At 56.6% G+C, this 17,282-nt stretch overlaps 1 protein-coding gene across 1 annotated transcript; it reads left to right on the top strand.

Moving 5' to 3' along the window:
• Positions 1-6,542: 6,542 nt before the first annotated feature.
• On the top strand, positions 6,543-16,702 carry LOC129022879 (proline dehydrogenase 1, mitochondrial-like). Its single transcript, XM_054469147.2, has 8 exons — positions 6,543-6,897; positions 9,622-9,670; positions 11,604-11,685; positions 13,208-13,303; positions 13,425-13,571; positions 14,517-14,692; positions 16,018-16,116; positions 16,384-16,702. The coding sequence occupies exons 1-8, from the start codon at positions 6,741-6,743 to the stop codon at positions 16,385-16,387; spliced, it is 810 nt and encodes a 269-aa protein (XP_054325122.2). The 5' UTR covers positions 6,543-6,740; the 3' UTR covers positions 16,388-16,702.
• Positions 16,703-17,282: the final 580 nt, after the last annotated feature.

Below are 17,282 nucleotides of genomic sequence, written 5' to 3'. Positions count from 1 at the left end.
ATCCTCTGGCCCTGGCAGGGCATCATTCTTTCAAAATAATCCACGACTGGGCGCAGTGGCTCACGCCTGAATCCCAGCACTTTGAGAGGCCAAGGTGGGAGGACTGCTTGAGCCCAGGAGTTTCAGATCAGCCTGGGTAACACAGCCAGACCCTGTCTCCACAAAAACTATTGTTTAAAAATTAGCTGGGTGCAGTCCAGCCTATAGTTCCAGCTACTTGGGAGGCTGAGGCAGTGGGATCACGAGCCCAGGAGTTCAAGGCTACAGTGAGCTGTGATCACAACACTGCACTCCAGCCTGGGCAACAGAGAGAGACCCTGTCTCCTAAAAAAAAAAAAAAAAGCCATCAGCTGGCTCAGGGTAGCCACCTGCCAAGGGTCCCCAGCTGAGCGTAAGACCTGCTTCCTAGGATTTACAGAGCTCCTGTGAAACTCAGTTGTTTCATTGATGGTCACACAGAGCCAGTGACTTTCAGGCCAGCCTTGCTCCCACAGGTGCCCTGACAGGTGGCTTCTCCCGTGGGCCTGGGCACCCGGCGCTCGGCCTGCCCCGCTGTGGTCTGGACGTGAGTGGTGATCTCTGTGATCCCTGCACCCCTCGCTTCTCCCCCTGCCCCCTCTGCAGCCCTGCCCCTGGCAGCCCCTGCCCACCTTCGCCTCTGTGCAGGGCCACAGGCTTCCTTGAAGCAAATGCTAGAACTTCGAGCTCTTTGCTTTTTTAAAAAAATATAACAGCTTTATTGAGATACAATTCATTATATTATTCATTTATTACCTTTTGCATTATACCATGCAATTTTTTCCATTTCAAGGGCACAATCGAATGGTTTTTTAGTCTATACACAAGGTTGAGCAGACATCACCACTCTCTAGCCCCAGAGTATTTCCAGACCCCAAAGAAACTCCATGGGCCTTGGCAGCCCCTCCCACTCCTTCTGTCCTCCACCTCCAGGCCCTCACCAGTGCCACAGTCACCAGGCTACACTATGGGCTTGTCTTCGTGTGACTTCTGTCTCTATAGGTTTGTCTATTCTGAACTCTTCATATAAACTGAACCATACAACTTGTGGCCATCTGTGTCTGGCATCTTTCTTTCTTTTTTTAAAAAAATTTCACTTTTATTTTATTTTTGAGACAGGGTCTCCTTCCATTGCCCAGGCTGCAGTGCAGTGGCACAATCATAGCTCACTGCAGCCTCAACCTCCTGGGCTCAAGCAATCCCCTCACCTCAGCCTCCTGAGTAGCTGGGATAACAGACATAGACCACCATGCCTGGTTAATTCTGTATTTTTTTATAGAGATGAGGTCTTATTATGTTGCTCAGACTGGTATAGAACTCTTGGGCTCAAGTGCTCCTCCTGCCTTGGCCTCCCAAATTGCTGGGATTACAGGTGTGAGCCACCACACCTGGCTATTTTTATTTTTCAGTTGACACATAATAATTGTACATATTCGTGGGGTACGTAGTGATGTTTCTATACATGCAATGTATGGTGATCAGATGAGGGTAATTAGCATACCTATCATCTCAAACAATTATCATTTCTTTGCATTACAAACACTCAATATTCTCCTTCTAGCTAGCTGAAAATACATAATTTTTGTTTTGGTTTGGATTTTGTTTTTTGTTTTTTGTTTTTTTTTTTTTTTTGAGACAGGGCCTCACTCTGTTGCCCAGGCTGGAGTGCAGTAGCACCATCACGACTCACTGCAGCCTCTACCTCCCAAGGCTCAGGTGGTCCTCCTGACTCAGCAACCCCTGAGTAGCTGGGACTACAGGCATGTACCACTACACCTGGCTAACTTTTGTATGTTCTGTAGTGATGGGATTTAACCATGTTGCCTAGGCTGGTCTTGAACTCCTGGGCTCAAGCGATTCTACTCCTCTAGGCCTCCCAAAGTGCTGGGATTACAGGCGTGAGCCACGACACCTGACCCATAATATGTTATTGTTAACTAGAGTCATCCTACATTGGTATAGAACACTAGAACTTATTCCTCCAATGTAGCTATAATTTTGTATCCGTCAACACATCTCTCCCTCTCCCTCCCTTCTTTCCACCCTTCCCAGCCTCTACTATCCTCTGTTCTACTTTTGACTTCTATGAGGCCAGTTTTTTTTAGCTTCCACATATGAGCAAGAACATGCGGTGTTTAACTTTCTGTTCTGTCTCATTTCACTTAACATAAGTTTCTCCAGTTCCACGCATGTGACTGGCTTCTTTGATTTTGCATATTTTCAAAGTTCATCCATGTCATAGCATGCATTAGTACTTCATTCCTTTTTCTAGCTTAATGGTATTCCACCGTATGGAAGGATCACGTTTTGTTTGCACCATTTTGCTGCTGTGAATAGTGCTACTGTGCACCAGGGCTGTATTCCTCTGTGTGCCACTGGATTGAGGGTCGGGGGATGGTAGGTGTTCCCATAAAGGTGGAAATTGACTGATACTGGCTGAAATGGACCAGGCTTTTCATTAAGCTGGCCCGCGAATGTTGCAAAGTGTTCTGCTGGTTTCCAGGATCACTGCTTAAGACCGTTCCTTTCAGTACCATTGTTGTCCAGGGGAGGGATGGGTTCCCGGAGCTTCCTGATCTGCCAGTTTCTCTGATGTCACCCTCAGACCCTCTGCTTTTGGGCTCCAGGCTACAGAGTAAAAGTTTGATGGTAGGATGTGAGGTGAGGGACCTTCCTTGACCCTGGCACCCACATGAGGCAGGACTGAGAACACCCTGAGGACTGCCGGGGGTAGCTGGGGTACTGAAGCCAGGCTTGTCCCCTCCACAGGCCATGCATGACAAAGGCCACCCTGTCTCTGAGCTTTGCCTTGGCCTTGCCGTGACCTTTTCAGGTGTGTTTCGGCTTAGATTCTGCTCTGGGGTTTCCCATGTAAGAACAGGGATGAAGTCTAAGCCCTTGTCTGGCATTTGTCAGGAATATTGGGAGAGGCAATGTGGCAGTGTGAGAAACAAGCTCACCCATCCAAACCTGAAGAATGGACTCAGAGGCACGAACAGTGAAAGTGAGACTTTTTTTTTTTTTTTGAGACGGAGTCTTGCTCTGTCGCCCAGGCTGGAGTGCAGTGGTGCGATCTCAGCTCACTGCAAGCTCCGCCTCCTGGGTTCACGCCATTCTCCTGCCTCAGCCTCCCTAGTAGCTGGGACTACAGGTGCCCGCCACCACGCCTGGCTAATTTTTTATATTTTTAGTAGAGGCGGGGTTTCACCGTGTTAGCCAGGATGGTCTGGATCTCCTGACCTTGTGATCCGCCCACCTCTGCCTCCCAAAGTGCTGGGATTACAGGCATGAGCCACCGTGCCGGGGAAAGTGAGACTTTTAATAGTGGTCTTGCGAGATCGGTGTCTGGTGGATAGGCGCACTCAGGGCAGTCACAACAAGTAGCTTATGCCCTAGCACACAAGTCCCTCCTCCTCACTGGTCGAGTACTATGGGGTTACAATCTTCCAGGACATTGCCTAAGTTTCATTATCCACCTTATAAGGTTATAACCCGTCGCCTTCCCCGCTTAAGTTTCAATTTTCCAATAACGAAACTTTCTTCCCTTTTATGGGCTGACCCCTCTTCTACATTCTGTTTGCTTATTGTGATCTTCCAGGTGCATGAGCCGTGTGGTTTGTTACATTCGCAGGCTGGCTGCCAGTACTTAGATTTATCATGTCTTGAAAATGTGCCATTTAAAATGTTTTCTCATGGTGGTAAGTCGGTGAGCTGACTGTCGCACACTCAGTCATTTTGCCCAAAGTGTGTGTGATGTGGAGGGCTCATAGCCTTCTCCATTACCAGTGCAGTGAGAGGCGGCACATCTGGTGGGACCCCCTCTCTCTCATGGATATGAGTGCGTTAGAGGGGAGGTCTTGGGCCAGGAGCAGATCAGATCAACAGGATTATCCAGAAAATGGCAGTCATGGTGAGTATTGGCTCCAGATGGGGAGGGTTAGGGTCAGGGTGGGCTCTTCTCACCTTCCTGAGCAAGTCACCAACATCGACAAGTTACTCCCGACACACAGGGCCTGGGTGGAGGCTGAGGGCTAGGAACCCGGGCTCCAATTCTGATAACCAGGTGCAGATACTCAGGAGAAGAATGCAGCCCAGACCAGCGTGGTGTGCCCTCCAGAGGAGAGGACGTGGCATCAAAAGGCTGTCTTCATGGAGAGCAGGAACAGAGACTTTGGGAAGCCAGGGGGCCTTGGCCTCAGCCCTGCTGGCAGAGGGTCCCCACCATGTAGCTGAAGTGCCAGGGTGCTTGTGAGGACTGGGTGTGGTCCAGGGTGACTCAGGGCAAGGCCTGGGGGATGCATCTCAAATCCACAGTCACAAGGCTAGAAACTGGGGTCACACTTCCCACATGGGTTCCCACATGTGGGAATTTCATTCACTAAATAACGATACATCAAGGCAGCAGTATGGATAGGGCACAGCTGTCAAAGTCACTAGCAACAAGTGCAAGAAGAGAAGAGGGAGTTGCAGCCACATAGGTGCCCAGGTGGGCCCTGGGGGTCAGAGAGGGCCTGCCAGGAGTAGCACCCACCATGCTGACCCTGATGAGGAGAGGAAGGAGGGTGTGGGGTGCAGGGGAGGGATAGGTGCCTGAGAGCAGCATGCAAACAGCCTGGGCTCAGAAGGAGCCGACAGCATGACAGGCGCTGGGGAGAAAGGCATGATAAGGTGTGGACAGGGGCCACAGGAGGAGGGATGGTCCTCAGGAAGGGGAGACTGGTGGCCATGGCCGGCTGCCGAGGCTAGCCTCTCTCCAGCAAAATGAGCCTGGATTCATCCACTCCTTTCGTCTCTCCCCTTTGCTCTGTGGTGCCAGCAGGAGGAAGAGGAGCAGAAAAACTGTTGCTTTATTCATCAGGAAACCTCTCTCTCTCTAGAGTGGTGGTGATGGTGTCCCCCAGGGGCACCTGGCAATGTCTGGAGACATTTACGGCTGTCCCGACTGTGTGTGTCTGTGTGTGTGTGTACTACAGGCCTCTGGTTCCTGGAGGCCAGGGATGCTGATACACAACCTGCAATGCACAGGGCAGCTCCCACAAGGAAATTATTCAGCCTCAAATTTCAACATTGCAGAACAGGTCAGGGAGTGCAAAGTACCTCCTGTTCTTTCTAGCAGATGCAAGGAGCACAGGGAGAAGCAGGTGGGTGAGGTGGGAGGAGGCTGGAGCCAGACCCCAGCGTCTGTGGGGTGCGAGAATGTCGTGAGGTGATGAGGCGCCCAGCGGTGAGCGATGGGGAGGGGTGCACTATGGCAGGCCGTCAGGGGCGGTTCCACCAAGAAAGTGACATCTGGGAGGGGCATTCAGGCAAAGGGGCCGCGAGAGAGTAGGTGCTCTAGAGGCGGCCCACGGGCGGGCGGCACTTAGGCCGGGCCTGCAGGGGAGGCGGTGCGGCCAGCGGACTCTCGTGGGGCGGCAGGGAAGGGAAGAACCACAGGGCTGCACAGGTTCCGAGGGGGCCTAGTGGTCCGCGCTTGCCCTTGGGTGGGCGGTGGGACTGGGAGGACAGGAGAGGAGCGCGGGGCAAGCCCCTAAGAGGCCTGAGGGGTGGGAGGCAGAGGACGGCTTCCCATACGCCCATTTAGACCAGAGGAGAAGCGGACCCACTTTGAGGGCTGGATTCTCGGCCGATCCGGCCTCAGCTGTGGGTCCACGCGGCTCAAGGACCAGGGAGGAACCCAGGTGTGCGGCTGCGCTGATCGGCGGGATCCGGACCCACCTGGCTGGCCTGGGGACCCGGGAAACCTGGTGTGGTGGGGAGACCGCAAGCCTGGTCAGGGGTCCCGCTCCCAACGGGGCGGGTCTCCTGTGAGGAAGGCGGAGCTCGGGGTGGGTAGCCCCAGGGACCGGGTCCCTCGCGGGGGTGTGGCCACGGCCTGCCAAGGCCCCGCTGCGGCGCGCGGGGCGCGGCCCGGTGGGCGGGGCCTGCTGTGGACGCACAGAGGTCTGCTGCGCGCGGGGCGGAACCTCCCGAGGAGAGGGCGCGGCTGGGAGCGCGGGGCGGGGCCTTCCGAGGAGAGGGAGAGGCTGGGAGTGTGAGGCAGGGCTTCCCACGGAGCGGAGGAGCGGAGGAGCGGAGCCGGTCCTCCCGAGGAGGGGGCGCGGCTGGGAAGGCGGGTCGGGTCCTCCCGAGGAGCGCGCGCGGCCTCAAGAGGAGAAAGGGCGGTGGGTCCTGGGGCGTGCCGGAACCCTTGAGGAAGAAGCGCTGGTCTTCTGGAGTCTGACCACCGGAGCCGGCCGGGGCTTGGGTTGGGGCGGGGCCTCAGGGGTGGGGTTGGGACTTCGGGATGGGTTCTCCAGAGGTGAGAGCTGGGGTCGTAGGGTGGACCGGCGTCTGCTGAGGAAAGGGCGCTGCTTGGAGCGCGGGGCGAGGGACTCACGTGGAGAAGGCGTGGGCCCTACAGCGGGGCGGGGCCTCAGGAGGAGCGGGTGCAGATGCTAGGGAGGGGCGGGGCCTCTGGGATGGGGCGGTGTCTCCCGAGGAGTGGGCGCGGCTCGGAGCGTGGGACTCCTGAGGAGAGAGCGCAGCTAGGGGGCATCCGGGGCGGGGCGGGACGGGACCAACAGCGCATACTTAAGCAGCCCGGGCGGGTACCCGTGTCTCGCCGTGGCTCTGAGGCGCGTCTTTCCCGCGCTGCGCCTGTACATTCCCCGCTTCGCCCCGCTGTCCATGGCGCCGGCCGCCCGCGAGCACCCCGCCGCGGGCCCAGGGGCCGTGCCAGGATGTGGGTCGGCCAGGGCAGTGCGGCCGCTGGTGCCCGCTGTGGACTTCGGCAACGCGCAGGAGGCGCACCGGAGCCGGCGAAGCTGGTAGCTGGCGCGCAGCCTGCTGGTGCTGCGCTTGTGCGCCTGGCCAACGCTGCTGGGTCGCCACGAGCAGGTGCGCGGGGTGCAGGCAGGGGCGCGGGGCTTCTGCCTGTCCCGGGAGCCTTTACGGAGCTTCCTGGCGTGAAACGGTTGCCTCCCAAGCATCTCCTGCAGCAAGGGAAGCCAGGAAGGGAGGCGTTTCCTGCAGTCCCTTTCCGATATCGCGAATTTTCCTACTTGTCGATGTCTACCAACTAAAAACAATGGTCGTTTTAATATTTACGATACATACCACTTGTGGGAATACAGAGTTATCACTTGGAATTTAAAATGGAGTATTCTTCATGTTGACACAAGAGAAGCCTGGTGTAGGGCTCATAGTCTGGGACCCCAGAGTTCAAACCCCGGGACCCAGCCGCTTCCCAGACACGGCCACTCTGAGCACACTGTTGGGGAAAAATGGGAAGCCCCCTCAAATGCCCAGCTTTGAACTCACCCCTGGTAACTTTAAAAAGTGTCAGGGCTTTTGGTGGTGGTGGTGGAGGGCAACAAGCAGAACACTGTTTTAGCCGCATCAGCCTAGGAGTACTAGAGATGACGGTTATCTCCAGGTGACCCTGGGAAGAGTTTGCAAGGTTCCGTTTGTTGGCGCCGGGGGGTCTGGTGGTGTTGATTTCTCAGGTGAGACTGTACAGGGGCTGCGCCCCTGACCTCACCAGAAGGCGGGGGAAGGCAGGGGACGGTGTGAGATGAGAAGCACCGAGCCACACTTGAGGTTAGGTGAGGCCTCGGCGGGTGCGAAGTGAAGGCAGAGGTCCACGAAATCAGAGTCAGATGCTGTTGGCCCGAATCCCATGGGGAGCGCCAAGGTCAGCCTAGGACCAGTGGTGGTGGGAGTGCAGAGGATGGTGGAGGAAGAAGGAGCTGAACTGGACAGATGTTCCCGAGGGCTCTGGGAGGCCATTGCTGTGCTTGTGCACACAAGGATGCCTTAAGGTCAAGTTGTGGCCATAGAGAGCCCAGACCAAGGAGACAGGAGGGCGAGAAGGGACATCCCAGGTAGAGGAAGTGGCAAGGGGAGGGACAGTGATGTGGAGGCTTTGGGGAGTGCCCACATCTAAGGGGCATCCCAAAAGAGCAGCCAGTGCTGGTGGTGCTGCAATAGGAGGAGGAGAAGGCAGCAGGGCAGGAATGCCAGGGGAGGGAGTGGCCAGCCACAGGGCAAGGACGGGCATCCTAGGTGGCAGCTGAGTGGGGCAGAGACTAGCCATGCAGAAGCCACGCCCACCTTGTGGCCGGGATGGAGTGGGGGCTAGGAAGGCACCAGGTCAGCTTTCTTTTTTCTTTTTTTCTTTTCTTTTCTTTCCTTCCTTCTGTCTTTCTTTTTCTTTTACTTTTACTTTTTTTTTTTTTTTTTATGGAATCTCGCTCTGTCACCAGGCTGGAGTGCAGTGGTGTGATCTCTGCTCACTGCGACCTCCACCTCCCTGGTTCAAGCGATTCTCCTGCCTCAGCCTCCCGAGTAGCTGGGATTACAGGCATGCGCCACCACACCCAGCTAATTTTTGTATTTTTAGTAGAGGCAGGGTTTCATCATGTTGGCCAGGATGGTCTCAATCTCTTGACCTCGTGATCTGCCCACCTTGGCCTCCCAAAGTGCTGGGATTACAGGCGTGAGCCACTGTGCCCAGGGAGCTGGTGCCGCATCTTCTGCCTGGGAATCCCTCCCTGACACAGCCTCTGGGGGCCGAGGGCCAGAGATAGGGGGAGTAGGGCTCTGGGGCTAGAGAAGCCAGAGGTCACTAAGGCCCAGTGTCCTTCAGTGTTAGAAACACCCGACCCTGCACAGCCCAGTGCTGGCCCCAGCAGCCCTCCGTCGGGGCAGCGGGTCCCAGGCCTATTTATGTTTTTGTTTGTTTCAAATGAGACTGGGTCTTGCTCTGTTACCCATGCTGGAGTGCAGTGGTGTGATCATAGCTTACTGCAGCCTAGACCTCCTGAGCTCAAGCCATCCTCCCACCTCAGCCTCTTGAGTAGCTGGGTCTACAGGTGCACGCTGCCACACCTGGCCAAGTTTTTTTTTTTTTTTTTTAATTTTTGTAAAGAGGAGGTCTCACGGTTGGGCGTGGTGGCTTGTGCCTGTAATTCCAGGACTTTGGGAGGCTGAGGCTGGTGGATTGTCTGAACTCAGGAGTTCAAGACCAGCCCAGGCAACACGGTGAAATCCCATCTCTACTAAAATATAAAACATTAGCAGGCATGGTGCCAGGTGCCTGTAATCCCAGCTACTCGGGAGGCTGAGACAGGAGAATTGCTTGAACCCGGGAGGCGGAGGTTGCAGTGAGCTGAGATCACTCCACTGCACTCCGGCCTGGGTGACAGAGTGAGACTCCGTCTCAAAAAAAAAAAAAAAAAGATGAGGTCTCACTATGTTGCCCTGGTTGGCCTGGAACTCCTGGGCTCAAGTGATCCCTCAAGTGATCCCTCCACCTTGGCCTCCCAAAGTGCTGGGATTACAGGCGCACACTACCATACCCAGCTAATTTTCATATTTTTTGTAGAGATGGTGTTTCACCATGTTGCCCAGGCTGGTCTCAAACTCCTGACCTCAAGCGAACCTTCCACTTTGGCCTCCCAAAGTGCTGGGATTATAGGCGCATACCACTGCACCTGGCCCTTCTGAGCAGTGCTTGGAAGCCGCCTCCTGACGGGGGCTGGGGGTCAGAGTGGCCAGCTGAATGCTGGGCCATCAGGGTGAGGGGCATCTTCTCACCCATTGCGTGTTCTCCTAGGGCAGATGGAAGGGGAAGACCCTGCATTGGGGTGGCATTAAACAAGATGAGATGGTAAGATCTGCTTTCACTTTAAAGTAACATTTCTGGTTGTTGCTTGGAAAGAAGTGTCAGGGGCAAGAATGCTGCAGGAGGGCTGGCCTGGAGGACAGGGTGGGACTGCGGGCTGCCTGTGCAGGGGCAGGAGCCTGCGCTTGCATCAGAGGTTCCTGAGAGACCCTGGCTCTGGGGCAGAGGCCTGAGCAAGGGGGCCTCGCTGGGGTGTCTCTGTCTTAGCCACGCTTGGTGTTTCTGGGTCCTGTGACCCACGTGTGATCAGCCTATGGTGCTGGTGGCACAGGGGAGGAAACCGAGGCAGGGCCTCCAGAGCGCCATGTGTGAGGACTTCATGGGCGGGTGGGGTGGGGTCAGGAGCCTGCTGTGGGCTGGCCAGGCATGGACACCAAGCTGGAGGTGGCAGTGCTGCAGGTGGGGCAGGCTTCCCCTTCCCCACTCCCGTGGCTTGTGAGGGGGTGGGCACCATGGGGGCGCACAGGGGGCATGGTGGGCAGTGGCCTGAGGTGGTTTTGGGAACTCATCCAGGGCATGTGGCTCACTCCGCAGCTGCTGGGGTTGGCCTGGCGGGGAGGAGGAGGTCGAAGGGACTCTGAACAGAGAGGGGAGATGCTGGCGGGAGATGCTGGTGGGAGGGCTGGGGACCCAGCCCTGCAGGGCGTGGGCGTGCATCAGCAGCGGGGTGGGAATAGACCTGTCTATGCAGTAGAAACAAACCAGAAATGGATCCTGTTCTTACTAACGACGTAATAAAGCCAGAAACAGCACCAGAGGCCAGTGGATGGGGGGAAGGATAAAATGTGAGTGAATGGGGCTGATCCAGGCCTTCTCACTTCTCAAAGAAAATGTTGCAAAGATGGGCATCACATTCAGGGCTGAGATTGAGGACTGGTTCACGGCGGAGACCCTGGGAGTGTCTGGGTGAGAGCAGCCCCCAGGCTGAGAGAACACAAGCATCAGCCATGGTTCCAGCCAAGCCCCAGCGGCGTCTCCCAGTCCTGGCTGCCCTGCCTGAGAGGGTGGGCCTTGGGATGACAGTGCTGAAGGAACTGCTTTTCACACAGCAGGACTTGATGGCCTCAGGAGTCCCTGAGGCTGGGGCTGGGCTGGGCAGGGTAGACATAGGGCTAGCACAGACCCCATAGAGGGCTCTTTATAGAATTATCTGGGTCCAGAGCAAAGGTGGCACTCTCAGCCCTCCCTGGAGTCCGTGCTGGCAGGTGAAGGATCAGAGCCCCACGCCCCATCCTTGGAGCCAGGGGCTGGGACCGAGGTCATCAGCAGCCTCCAGTTGAAGTGGGGAGGTAACTGGGGTGGTGCAGTAGTGAACCATCCCCTTGCCCACTGTGTCCTCCCTGGCCCCCCGGAGCTGTGTCCGCCTCCTGCCTGGCTGCCTGTGCTCGGCCCCTCCACAAGCCCAAAACAGCCCTAGGGTACTTAGTGTTTTCAGAGCCGCCTAGATACAGGACTGTTTGCGTTCTGGTTTTAAATTTTTTAAATTAATTTATCTTGTATAGAGACCAGGTCTCACCATGTTGCCCAGGCTGGTTTCAAACCCCTGGGCTCAAGTTACCCGCCCACCTTAGCCTCCCAAAGTGCTGGGATTACAAGTTTGAGCCACTGCGCGCCACTGGTTTTAAATTTTTAAACAGAGAACAATATTTACATTTCCTCTGTCTTTTTTTTTTTCTGAGATGGAGTCTCGCTCTGTCGCCCAGGCTGGAGTGCAGTGGCGTGATCTCTGCTCACTGCAAGCTCCGCCTCCTGGGTTCACGCCATTCTCCTGCCTCAGCCTTCTCTGTCTTTTAAAACTGAACACCTAGGTGGGTTTTGTGGTGGTTGGTGAACAGACAGGTTTGGGCCTGGATCCCCCACCCGACCCTAGCACCCACAGGTGGGGTCACCCCCTCTGCTGATGCGCCTCCTCCCTCAGCACCGTGGACCTGCTGGACTGGAGCAGCCTCATCGACAGCAGGACCAAGCTCTCCAAGCACCTGGTGGTCCCCAACGCACAGGTAACACCCCCGCTCCTCAGTGAGGCCCAGCTCAGCGGGGCGCTGGGCTAAGAAGGGAATTCAGCCTGCCACGTGTGTCTCTTGTTGCCCACCCTGGGAACTTAACATGACCAAGATCACTGCACACTATGGCCCCACAGACCCCCTGTGGTCCAGGGGGAAGAAGACAAACCCACTAGTGTCCACAGCGTGCTTGGTAGGACAGAGACCCACGCGGAGCCTTAAGATGCCACAAGGAGAGGGGGTCTGGGGGCCTTCCCCAAGTCATCTGTCTTGTGCATCAGGCCACCCCAAACTTCAGAGGCCTGAAACGGCAGCAGCCACTCTGCTTCTGCCTCATGGTTCTGGGGTTGACAGGGCTCCGTTGGGCAGTCCTCCCTTGGGGTCTCCTGGGTACTCACAGAGTGGTGGCACTGGGACCTGGGGGAGGCGCCCACTCACATGTCTGGGAGTTGGTGCTGGCCGTGGCTTGGGCTTTTTCCCAACATGGCAGCTGGGCTCTAAGGGCCAGTGTCCCCTGAGACGTGAGAGCCAGGCAGAAGCTGGGTGACCTTTTCCTGCCTCGCCTCAGAAGTCACACGGTGTCTTTTCTGCTAAGTTCTGTTAGAAGCATGTCACCAGGCCAGCCTGTATACAGCGGGCAGAGGAATGAGACTCATCTGCCTGTGGGAGGGGGGCCCAGGACCTGGCAGACTGCTTGAAACCACAACCTAAACTGGGATTCGAAGAAAGAACAGAAGCACCTTCAGAAAACATCCTGCAGAGGCAGCTTTCCATGACACATCTAGCCCCAGTTCACTAAGGGCCCAGCCTCAAACTTAGAGCCCCCGACCCAGAGCCTCGGGGTGCAGTGTGTACAGTGTGGCTGTGCACCAAGGTCACCAACTGTTGGAGACTTTAGCGCGGTGTAGCAAGGGATAGAGCGGTACTGTTTGTGCCCAGTGAGGCAAGGCTGCTGGGGCCAGCAAAGGGGTGAGTGGAAGGCCCTGTGGGATGGGTCCCCATGGCCTCTGAGCACCAGCTCCTTGAAGGCCTCATCCTGGCGGTTGCCCTGGTCCCTGGCTACGTGTCAGCATGTGCTGCAGGACCACCCTGTCTGCCTGTAGCCAGGGGTTCTTCCTCCTGGGCCCTCTTCCTGCTCTGTTTGACGATTGGGTGGTCAGTGTTCATTTCCTCAGTGTCACGTGGGAGCTGCAGGGGGCCCTCCCACAACAGTGGGGCCTCTGTGAGAACTGGGGAGGCTGTTAGAGTACACACTTTGGGGTGCAGGCCTGGACTGAGCCTGGGGCCCACTGACATGGGCACTGAGCTCCTTCATGGTACCCCCAGGCCCCACGTAGGACAGTGCACTGGCTGCATTGGAGGTTCCGGGGCACTGTGCTGCTGTGTCCAGGTGGCCCTCCCTCCCGGCCCTGGATGAGAGGATTCCCGTGGGCTGGGAACACTGAGAGAGATTTAGCCTGGGCCTCAGGGTGGCACTTTCCAGCCCTCACTGTGGCCTGACCACGTGCTGCACCCCCAGACAGGACAGCTGGAGCCCCTGCTGTCCCGGTTCACCGAGGAGGAGGAGGAGCTACAGATGACGAGGATGCTACAGCGGATGGATGTCCTGGCCAAGGTGAGCTGTCCCGCTTGGGCAGAGGGCTGGGGCCTTGGGGACCTGGGACTCGTGCAGAAGAGGGCACCTGCCTCACTTGAGCAATAGTTGCTCCCACTCCCCCACCCCCTGCGCCTCTCAGAAAGCCACAGAGATGGGCGTGCGGCTGATGGTGGATGCCGAGCAGACCTACTTCCAGCCGGCCATCAGCCGCCTGACGCTGGAGATGCAGCGGAAGTTCAATGTGGAGAAGGCGCTCATCTTCAACACATACCAGTGCTACCTCAAGGCAAGCTCCCCGCTCAGCCCCTCCCTGCCTGCCTTGGGGCTTGGAGACCCCATAGGAGGGGCTCCTCTCATCTGAGCTTCCTGGCATTTGCCTGGTTTTATACTCAGCACCCACCAGGGAGCTCACGGGATGGAGGAGGGAGTGGGCCGTGCCCCCAAGGGGTTGTTGGGGTCTTCTACAGCACAGCTCACCCAGGGTAGGCCCCAGGGTCCAGGAAAGAGCCCCTTAGGTGGTGGCCACAGCCAGGCCTGCAGAGGAGGCCGAGGCCAGGGTTACTGCCTCAGAGTAGCAAGAAAGGCCTGCTGCCCGCAGCCTCTCCTCTGGTTCTCGGAACTAGCCAAGAGTGTCTAAGGAGCAGGAGGAAGACAACGATCTTTATGAGGGTCCACTAGATGTACCCGACACCCCAAACTTGGAAGGCGTCACATGACCATTTCCTCCAGCGTGTTTTCAGTTCAGTGCCCCTAAGAACCTCATGAAAGCTTTGGGCCCTCCCCAGAAAGACATGTATTCAGGGAGCCCACCCTAGCCTGTGGCCCCAAACTGCTCAGGGATGTTAGCAGGTCCAGAGCTCTCAGGGGTGAGCCGGGTGCCCAGAAGACACAGGGTGGCATGGGGAGGGGTCCAGGCAGGAGCATGCAGTACGCACCCCTCCCCGTCGGCCTGGGAGTCTGGAGCACATGATGGCTGCTGGCGCCTGGGCTGCCCCCATAGGGCTGTCCACAGGCCACAGAGGAAGCTGCAGACGTCCCCACTGCCATTGCTCCTTGGAGACAAAGGTCGGAGAACCATCCTCACCCACACCTGCTCCAGGTGCTCTGAGCTGCACCTCCCCAGGTAGCTGCTGCCCAGCCCTGGTGACGGCACCTGGGCCCAGGAAGGCCCCATCCTGCTGTCACTTGTGCTTGCCCAGGCTCCCTGTGACTTTTGGCCCTGGCTCCACAGGATGCCTATGACAATGTGACCCTGGATGTGGAGCTGGCTCACTGTGAGGGCTGGTGTTTTGGGGCCAAGCTGGTGCGGGGTGCATACCTGGCCCAGGAGCGAGCCCGTGCAGCAGAGATCGGCTATGAGGACCTCATCAACCCCACGTACGAGGCCACCAACGCCATGTACCACAGGTGCGCAGCTCTCCCACCCCTCCATCTTCCCAGGGCAGGGCGCCAAGAAACCAGGCCTGAGGGAGAGGCTTGGAGACTGACCCTGTCAGCCATGTGTGTCCCCAGGTCAGAACTGGTATTTCCTCAGCTTTTGTGTCATGTGTTACTTTTTCAAAAACACTAAGGTTATTCTTTTATAAATATAGAAAAGCCTGTTGAACAAAGCAAAATTGGCCACAGTTCCCTGAGCCGGCTCCTGCAGACACTTAGATCCAGAGATGTGCACGAGCACCCGGTCCTCCCCACCCTGCAGGGTCAGCCTGTTTGCTCTTCACTTCACACAGTGGGATCGCCCATCAGCTGTTCTGCACCTGCTTTTACTGCTCTAGTTTCTTGGTGATCTTTTCATGTAGCACAGGCTGGCCAACCATGGCTTTTCCTCTTGGAGGCGTGTGTGCATGCTGCAAATTCAGAGAGACCCCAAGTGCCTCCTGGTTGGCTCCAGCTCCCCTCCTGCAGCCGCTGTGCATGTCGTGCCACTGCGCACACGTCTCCGCTGTTGTTTGCGTTGTAGCGTGTCCTCTGCCCAATGTGTTTTTCATCTCGCGTTCCATCTGGGTCCCCTTGTGTGGGCTTGCAGAGTGGTGCTGTTAACAGCCAGCATGGGGTGCCCGGGGCTATGTGTCCAGCATCTTTGATCTTATTGGTTTTCAGTCTGGTTCTTGTAACAGGGACTCGCTGGACATACTGTCACCCTCTGTGGTACACACGGGCCGTCAGGGGTTTTGTTATGTGAGGATGCAGCTGTCCTAGGTTGCTGGAAATGGAATTGCTGGGTCAGAGAGAACGTGCGCATGATCAAGCCTGCCGAGTGTCCTCGCTGCAGGAGGGCCGTACTGCTCGGGCTTCCTGGTGCACTGGGATGCCCACTCCCACTGTGCCCTACAGGGACCTGCTTCCCTTTTATTTCCTTGCAGGGCCAGGGGTGCACTGTACGATCCCTCCCCAGAAGGAAAGCTGTGTCTGTCATGAGGCTCATGGGCATGTTTGGGCTGGTCCCCAGAGTCACGGCACGTTTGATGCAGGGACGCTGCGCCCCAGCTGGTTCTGCGTGAATTGTCTGGTCCCAGACATCGCTTTTTCTTGGTTGTTGGTCTTTCTTTTTCATGAGGTGCTGGGAGGGGCAGATGCTGCTCCTGTTCCTCCTGATCCTGTGGATACTCTTGGAAAGAACCAGCTCACTGGATGGCTCTGGGTCTGCCCTCAGCCTCCTCTCTGTGCAGCTGGTAATGAGAGGTGCAGGCGGCCACAGGCCTGGAACTGGGCTCACGTGGCACTCTCCACAGGTGCCTGGACTACGTGCTGGAGGAGCTGAAGCACAACGCCAAGGCCAAGGTGATGGTGGCCTCCCACAACGAGGACACAGTGCGCTTCGCTCTGCACAGGTAGGTGTGCCCCACCCCGCACCGAAACCCCACCCCGAGCCGTTGTCTCCTCCGGTTGGGGAGAGGTGGCAGCAGCACAGAGCTCAGGGTGGGCAGAGCGACCTGCTGGGTAGTCGGGCATTTGTGGGGAAAGGTTGGTGAAATGAGCTGGAGGGCGGCTTCAGTGCCGCAGGGCCAGGCCCGGTGGCGCTCTGGACATTGGACTGTGAGAGCACAACGGCTCTTTGCAGTTACGTTGGTTTTTAAAATTGACTTTTTTTTTTTTAGATAGAATCTCGCTCTGTCACCTATGCTGGAGTGCAGTGGCGTGGTCTCGGCTCACTGCAACCTCTGCTTCCCAAGTTCAAGCAATTCTTCATGCCTCAGCCTCCCAAGTAGCTGGGATTACAGGCATGTGCCACCACGCCTGGCTAATGTTTTGTATTTTTAGCAGAGACAGGGTTTCACCATGCTGGCCAGGCTGGTCTCAAACTCCTGGCCTCAAATGATCCTCCCTTCTTGCCCTCTCAAAGTGCTGGGATTACAAGCATCAGCCACTGTACCCAGCCTTTTAAAAATTAACATCTGACTTATTAAACTTCACAATTAAAAAACTAAATTTCATTAGAGTATTCAGATGGCTCCTGAAAGGTACAAAGGCAGTGTTGGAGCCCAGTCCCTCAGGAGGCCTCCACAGCGCTGCCTCATTAATACGCCCTTAACATTTTAACTACATCTGGAATGTAACAGTTTGTTTTCTCTTTAAACATTTGTCCCATGGAGCACAACTTCGGTAGAATTCTAACAAGTCAAATGCAGAAGTTAGGTGAAGTCAGTTCTTGGATACTCCTGTACTGTCACCCTGGTCTTATCTCATGCCTTAGCCCAAGCTATGCACACAATGGGGTCCTAGGTCCCCCTCCCCTCCCAGATTCCGCCTTCCCAGGGATGGGACCCCCTAGAACCCTCGGGGGCCTGGGCAGTGGCCTCGCTGGCTCTTGCCTTCCTAGGAGCTGAGCAGGGGCTCCACTCAGCAGGGCAGGGTGCCCCAGATCCAGGGCTTGTGGCACGAGGGGGCTCCCCAAGGAGCTATGAAGCCACAGGGCCAGGCTTGGGGCCGGGGCTGCAGCCAACAAGACACGTCCTGGTGCTGCTCGGGGAGCTGACTCACGGCTCTGAAATCATGC

Source organism: Pongo pygmaeus, chromosome 23 (assembly GCF_028885625.2).
Source record: "Pongo pygmaeus isolate AG05252 chromosome 23, NHGRI_mPonPyg2-v2.0_pri, whole genome shotgun sequence".
Lineage (NCBI taxonomy): Eukaryota > Metazoa > Chordata > Mammalia > Primates > Hominidae > Pongo > Pongo pygmaeus.
The sequence above is the reverse complement of the archived record's forward strand: the minus strand, read 5'-3'. Positions and strand labels throughout refer to the sequence as shown.

What these genes read in the sequence shown, in the direction of transcription:
- LOC129022879 (XM_054469147.2), top strand. Translation starts at nt 6,741, where the DNA reads ATGTGGGTCGGCCAGGGCAGTGCGGCCGCTGGTGCCCGCTGTGGACTT. An exon ending in GCATTAAACAAGATGAGATG is followed by an intron (nt 9,671 to 11,603) that starts GTAAGATCTGCT and finishes CTCCTCCCTCAG; the next exon opens with CACCGTGGACCTGCTGGACT. An exon ending in ACCAACGCCATGTACCACAG is followed by an intron (nt 14,693 to 16,017) that starts GTGCGCAGCTCT and finishes CACTCTCCACAG; the next exon opens with GTGCCTGGACTACGTGCTGG.